The sequence below is a fragment of the Gadus morhua genome, chromosome 20, assembly GCF_902167405.1.
Source record: "Gadus morhua chromosome 20, gadMor3.0, whole genome shotgun sequence".
Lineage (NCBI taxonomy): Eukaryota > Metazoa > Chordata > Actinopteri > Gadiformes > Gadidae > Gadus > Gadus morhua.
The window spans coordinates 21,140,023-21,147,031 of NC_044067.1; the positions used below are offsets into that span (position 1 = coordinate 21,140,023).

The 7,009-nt window shown below is 44.1% G+C and overlaps 1 protein-coding gene across 1 annotated transcript; it reads left to right on the plus strand.

Annotated features, from left to right (window-relative positions):
* The first annotated feature begins 1,375 nt into the window (after positions 1 to 1,375).
* en1a (engrailed homeobox 1a) lies at positions 1,376 to 5,369 on the plus strand. The gene is made up of 2 exons (XM_030342624.1): positions 1,376 to 2,180; positions 4,544 to 5,369. The coding sequence occupies exons 1-2, from the start codon at positions 1,655 to 1,657 to the stop codon at positions 4,861 to 4,863; spliced, it is 846 nt and encodes a 281-aa protein (XP_030198484.1). The 5' UTR covers positions 1,376 to 1,654; the 3' UTR covers positions 4,864 to 5,369.
* Positions 5,370 to 7,009: the final 1,640 nt, after the last annotated feature.

A 7,009-nucleotide genomic window follows, 5' to 3' on the forward strand; every position in this document is an offset into this window, starting at 1 on the left:
AAAGAACGAAAGAAACCATCGTTCTTGCGCATCGTCAAGCCGTCAATAAAGTCGTTTTCTGCGTCTGTTTTCTGCTCCCTGCCGGTATTATTCTCTGTGTTTTCTCATGCCTCGGTGTTATTCTCTCCTGTTTTCGCCTCTCTGCCTTGTATTATTCTGCTGTTTCTCCTCCCTGCCTGTGTTATTCTCTGTGTTTCAGTACTGGACGTGGTCCTCGTGTCTGTTACCGGGCTGTGATGATGAAGTGTTTTCCCGGTGACGGTGACAGAGGCTTTCTCTCGCGTCCAGGTGATGAACGTCCGGCTGATCAGGCGGAAAATAAGTAATTAAAACCTATAAATTATCCACGGGCAGCCCCCTCTCACATCGCTTTACAGGAGAGATAAGAGCTCATTCGAGCCTGGAAAACTATTTTGTTGACAATTGTTACCCTGGGGGGAAAATAAGGTAAGACAAGCCATAAAGCATTTGTTAAATGTAATAAGCGGAGCTTGACAAATGAGTGCTTTTGGCTTATTCCTGAAACGTGTAACTAAAGGAGTGGTGACTGGTATACTGTTGCTCAGCCCGGTATGTTTTCCATCTATTTCTACTCTATTGGTCCATTTAGTCATATATGACTAAATATGTATGAATGAAACTACCGTTTTGAGGCCTGTTGGTGTGCGCGCGCAATCTATTGTTACGCACAACTAATTAGCCTCACAGTCTCCAAATACCTAGAGTTTCATAAATAATAGGATTATTCTGGGTGAACAAATTCTAAAAGTAGAAAATTGCCATAATTTTATATTTTACGGTCATCATTTAACTTTAAAAGATCAGCTTTTCTCTATTGATTTATTTTTCTCTTTGGTTTTCTAGTAAAACAAACAATATTAGAAAATGATCAATTTGGTCCAATTGCGGATTGCAGTTGCGATTGATATTAAGATAAAAAATTGCCTATTTGTTGAAATTTGCAGTAGCCTACATTTATTGTAATCTCGCAATTCGGCTTTGTCCAATAATGCTCAACGGAACCCTAAATAAATAATCAGGACATATTCATTTAATTTATTTGAGCATGATATAGTAGACCTAAAAGCTATGTAGACCTATATAAGGCTAGATTTAGACCTATATAGGCTAGATCTAGCCTCCACTCTCATCAGGCTGAAGGCACGTAAGCAAGCAGTGATCATCTCTTCTTGGGTTTCTGTGAACCTCTTCGGTGCTTCTGTTGCTCAGAGACGCGTGACGTTATTGGACGTCGTCACCCAGATCCAGAAGTGTCCCGGGCAGCGATTGGTCCGCTCTCACTCTTCGTGTTCCTCGTGCTCCTCGGGTTGGTGGTGTGTGTGTGGGGGGGGGGGGGCTGAGTGATGTGAAGGCTTGGGGAACATCTCGCTGTCATACAGCGGTGCTGAACGGCACGGGGAGCGAGCAGAGCGCGCGGTACCGTGGTCGGTGTTTAGTGAAGTCGACGATATGACACAGCGGCGCGACACGCACGCGGGATGTCACCAGTTTAAAACACAAAAATAATGCATCATAATATTCAGATGGGAAAATAACTAGTTTCAGTTATCGAGCCATCGCGGTTTGTAGAATTATTATTGGATACAACTGCAGCCCAACAAGTGGACGTGGACTTGGAGCGTCTCGAGCCGTGATGGAGGAGCCGCGGGACGCTAACAGTCCGGATAGCAGCGGAGCAGAGAGCCCCTCTCCCAGCCTCCCTTCGCCGCCGATCCTGCCGCTCCAGGCCGCCCAGCAGGCCCACAGGACCACCAACTTCTTCATCGACAACATCTTGAGGCCGGACTTCGGCTGCAAGAAGGAGCTCGCGAGGGAACGGGCTCAGAGCTCGAGCCGGGAACGGGGGGGTCTCCCGGTGGTCCGACCCACCCACCCGGGCACGCCTTGCCAGGACTCCAACTGCAGCAGTGACAGCACCTCGTCGTCCTCCGCTGCCTCGTCCCTCGCGCTGTCGCCAAGCCCCAAGAAGAGCTCGAGCTCCGCGGCGGAGGACGGCTCGGGTGGCGGGGGGGGCGGCGCGAAGTTCGGGGACACAACGTCCTCATCCTCGGTGGTCCTGAACGGGACCGGCGGCAGCACGACCCCCACGCCCGAGACGCAGCCGCTGCTGTGGCCCGCGTGGGTCTACTGCACGCGCTACTCGGACAGGCCATCATCTGGTAAGACGAGAGTTATGAACAACAAGACGAGAGTTATGAACAAAAAGACGAGACTTTACGAACAACCAGAAGAGAGTTTATGAACAACAAACGATAAGTGGCTCTGCGTTGTGGTGAACGGAATAAACCAATATATGGAACCGAGGCCTTTCCTTTGGTTTAGTTTGTGTGTTGGTTTACTTTTCAGTGGGACGCTTATTCTTGCTTTAGCTATTTGGATAATTCAGTTTTTTATCGTGGAGACTACATGTATTTTTAATTTTTAGTCATATCCAAATATCTATATTCGTACAAAAAATATTATATTATCTCGCTTGGGTACATTGTTGATTTAGCCATGTTTGGGATTATGTTGGTTTCAATCAAATATTTATCTATAGGCCTACAGATTAAACTGTAGGCAAAAACGTATGCGGACTGGCTATCTTAATATTCACTAATAATCTGAAATTAATTAATATTATATATTGAATGAGTTGAACGTTAGTTGAACCATGTGAGTCTCAAGGAGAGTCGGCCGGGCCATATGTAGGCTATGTCTGTAGCTTAGTTGTAACATGCAGTTGAAAGGTGTTGTTGCGTTCAGGAGTGTTCATCTATTGAGAACAGAATCAGGCATTCATACAGCCGTGCAGTGTTTGATAGAAAAGGTTTTCCGTGTCAGCCTAGTTTGACATATTCCTGGAAAAAAAAGGCCTTGTGTTGTAATCCTGAAGACATTCTGGCAGTGAATTGTATATTATTTTTACGGTAAACTTTAGGCCGTGACAGGGTGTTTCAATTAGCCTATGAAAACGATGGTATTTGACCATCTCCTCCGTGAGCGAACGCACAGAGCGGCTAAATTCACATGAACGGAGAAACACGAATACGTTCAAATAAAGGAGAAATAACATCAACCGACAGAGCCTCAGCTGGGAGGACATTTTGAATTAATTAAAGCACCGTGGATAATTGGTGCCTTATGGCATGATAGTATTTTGCTCGGCCTGGCATTGAAAAATATCAATATTACAATATCTAAATATGAAATCAGAAATCTTTTGATTGTTATCTTTTATTTTCAACTGGTTTGGTTCTTTACAAAAACATGACCTATTCAGATACAGTAAAATCTCTGCATTGCATTTGAAAAAAATAACAATGCCAGTAAATTACATTAGGCCTATTTCTGTAATTACCCAAATATTATTGTAATTTAACAGACGTAATAGGCATGCTGCAACTATTATACTATTTTACTTACTGCACTATTTTTCTATATTTTTTGGTATATTAGTATTTACTAAATAGCATCCACCCCAATGACATTTTACCTCCTCCAAGCCTAATATATTTTCTAAAGAACAAAGGTTGGCTACCGATAGGTCTGAAACATAGGCCTAATAGCACACATACTGTAACCGGGGGATTTGTTTAATTTACAACTTTTCCACTCTTATTTGAACTTTAATTCCATTTTAATTTTTCTAGGCATGATATCTAGGCAAAAATAAAAGTGCAACTGTTTTTTAATCAAAAGGTGCTAAATGGGTTTAATCAAAAGGTGAATATCCCGAGCACAAAGTCTGCGAGCCCGTTCTGAATTTGTAGGTGACGTTGTAGGTGTGTGCGGTGACTCTCGCGGTAATTAAAAAAAGCGTCAGCCCTCGCGTGTTTTGGTTGACTGGGTCACGTCGTGGCACAATAACAAACAGGTCGGTCTCTGTGTATCGGGGATTAAACGGAGCTATCAGAGGCTGTCCTGATCCGATGACGGAGCCGACAGGCCGACACGTTGATCTAGGTCTTGCTTGTATACCAGAAAATAGTATATTTATTGTTATAGCTACAATGGCTCAAAATAGCTACAAATGAAAAAGTAACCTGCAAATAAGAACTGTGGTTGTTACGCCTATAATTAAAACAGATTCAGATGAACTGGAAAAACATCCAAAGTGGGCTACAATTATTACAACAATGATATTCATTAATGTTCAATTATCAAATATACATTTACATTGATATTATTATTAAGGTTGTTATTATTGTTATGGATAATGATGATAATAATATAATGATAATAGCCCAATATAAAATAATAGTATATTTTATTATTAGGACTATATTTGAACGTTGCATTACTGATATTATTATTGTAATTAAAGTGATCGTTTAGTAGATTCGTGTTGATCTTATTTGTATTCTATTTTAAGAATATAGCCTATTATCTGTGTTTATCATTTGGTTTCGCCTATTTATAAATGAGTAGAACCTGTACAAACAAGGTCCCAACAATGCGTCCTTTCCAGCTGCACAGATGCAACAATAGTCGCTATCCTTGTATATTTATATTGTCGTTTTTACTATCGCTCCTACTGTAGGTCCAAGGACACGGAAATTGAAAAAGACGAAAAACGAGAAGGAGGACAAGCGACCCCGGACGGCGTTCACGGCCGAGCAGCTGCAGCGGCTGAAGACCGAGTTCCAGGCCAACCGCTACATCACGGAGCAGAGGAGGCAGTCTCTGGCCCAGGAGCTCAGCCTCAACGAGTCGCAGATCAAGATCTGGTTCCAGAACAAGAGAGCTAAAATTAAAAAGGCGAGCGGCTTCAAGAACGGCCTGGCGCTCCAACTCATGGCGCAAGGATTATACAACCACTCCACGACCACCATTCAGGAAGACAAGGAGGAGAGCGACTAGTTTGTTTATCTGACAATGATACAAGAATCCCAGCCCTTGAAATCACATTTTATAAACAGTAGAAGTACTGCGGGCCTATAGTGATCATCCGGGTTGCTGTTATGAAGAGGTTTCCGTTTATTAGGCCTCGACTCGCGTGGACTTCAATTAGGTGTGAATTGGGTAAAACGTCTGCCCATAGGCGACCGCACACGCGCGGCGCGGTGGAAGATCCCTCGCCAATTATGGGACTGTGTACATTGTATATATCTAATTTAATTAACAGTATGGGAGGGACGTCTCACGCCATACTACCTTTGAAAAAAGGGTTGAATATCTTATAGGTCTACTGTTTCGTGAACTCGTGAACAAACTGACTAATGGGACTTGTGTGACCTGACACCACAAACCAAAGATTTTATTGGAAAACAAAGCCTGGAAAAAAGGACCTTTTGATGATCTCGTTTAGCCGATTCCTCCTTCTTGAGTTATGAGTTGGCGTAACAATCAGCACTGAAGCCCCCCCCCCCCCCCCCCCCCCCACACACACACACACACACACACACACACACACATACACACATTGATACAAACACACACACACACACACACACACACACACACACACACACACACACACACACACACACACACACACACACACACACACACACACACACACACACACACACACTAACATACCCACACAATACACACACACCCTCCAAATCAACTCCTATCTATAATCATATATTGGCTTTTCGTTTGTTGATGCGAGCCTCCAACAGGCCGATCGAGCACCCGGGGGCCCGAGGCCCGAGAGAATAAAACAAATCGTCTGGACGCTCTGACGTTGCATTCCACAAGTGTTTGGCAGCGAAGATACGAGAGCGCGTTCATACCAGGAGCCCGCGGTGGTGAACGATGTACAACGCACCCTGTCCTGATCTCCAGAGAGGGAGACGTTCGGATTGGTTTGACCAGTCGCAGGGGGCTCCTTAAAAACCTTCGATAGGCTATTGGTCCCATCCAGTAGCAGGCCCCTCTCTGATGAAACCACATGGCCGTCCCCAGAGAGAAGGACCCTCCTCATAGGCCTGTATGTCTCATGTGTAGTTGGTGCCTTCGTTATAACTGGCGCTGAAACATGTTGGGGGAACACCGCCACCCCATCACTAACCCCCACAAGCTGATGTGCAAAACATCACGTCCGTCCTTTATTGTGACGACCCGTTTATTTTTGAAGTCCCGGCCTGTTCCTCGGGGGCCACATAGGTACTCTGTCCTCGGCTCGAGGCGTCACGACAGCCGATATCTGAAGATGGTGCGGGAAGAATATATGATGTACATTTTAACCATGTTTCCAAATAAAACACTTTTATATTGAAAAAATAGGAAACATGCGGATGGGCTGTTTTTTCTCTCTCTCTGTCTTCCAGAGTTGAAAGAGCCCCGCGCGCTCTTTCAGTTCTGATCTATTTTAATTAAGAACCGGGGTGTGCACGCGCGGCGCGCCCCTGTGTTCTTCTATTTGGGTTCGCAGCTCGTTGGTTCAGTGAGTGGGACAACTGAATCCATATTCATGTAAAAAAATAAATAATCTGAAATGCAGGGGATTTATCCAGCGAGACGCAGCGATATCTGGGCTGTTGAAAAGGTTGCAGAGCATGAAATTGCCTCGCAGTGCACTCCGTCTCTCCTGTGTTCACTCATTTCATCCGACTCTGTAACTGTCGAAATATAGCACATAATAACATGATAGTATCCTGCTTTCTCTCTCCCGGTATCAAAGACAGCACGGCTGTCGCGCACGTGAACCGGTGCACGGACAGAAGGTCGCGAGGTTACGCGCGCGACCGACCTCAAGGTCACGGAGAGGCCTGTGCGGTCCACATGAAGACCGATACAAAAACTCGTTTAAATACATCCATTATATCCCTTTTTAACAATAATAGTAAGGTTTGAAGTGATGAGTAGGCTATATTATTATGTCCAGTCTTGTCGTGTTTTAGGTCAGTTGTCAAATATCCGATCAGTAAGTCAATTTGTTAGGCTATTAGCCATTACATCTGACCACAATAGGTTATTATGTATACACAAATAGTTTCACTATTGCAATATCGTAATTTTTTAAGCTGACCTTATAAAATAAATATTTGTTTGCAAT

Coding starts and splice junctions, on each gene's coding strand:
- en1a (XM_030342624.1), top strand. CDS start 1,655: ATGGAGGAGCCGCGGGACGCTAACAGTCCGGATAGCAGCGGAGCAGAG. Junction 2,181..4,543: donor CTCGGACAGGCCATCATCTG/GTAAGACGAGAG, acceptor CTCCTACTGTAG/GTCCAAGGACACGGAAATTG.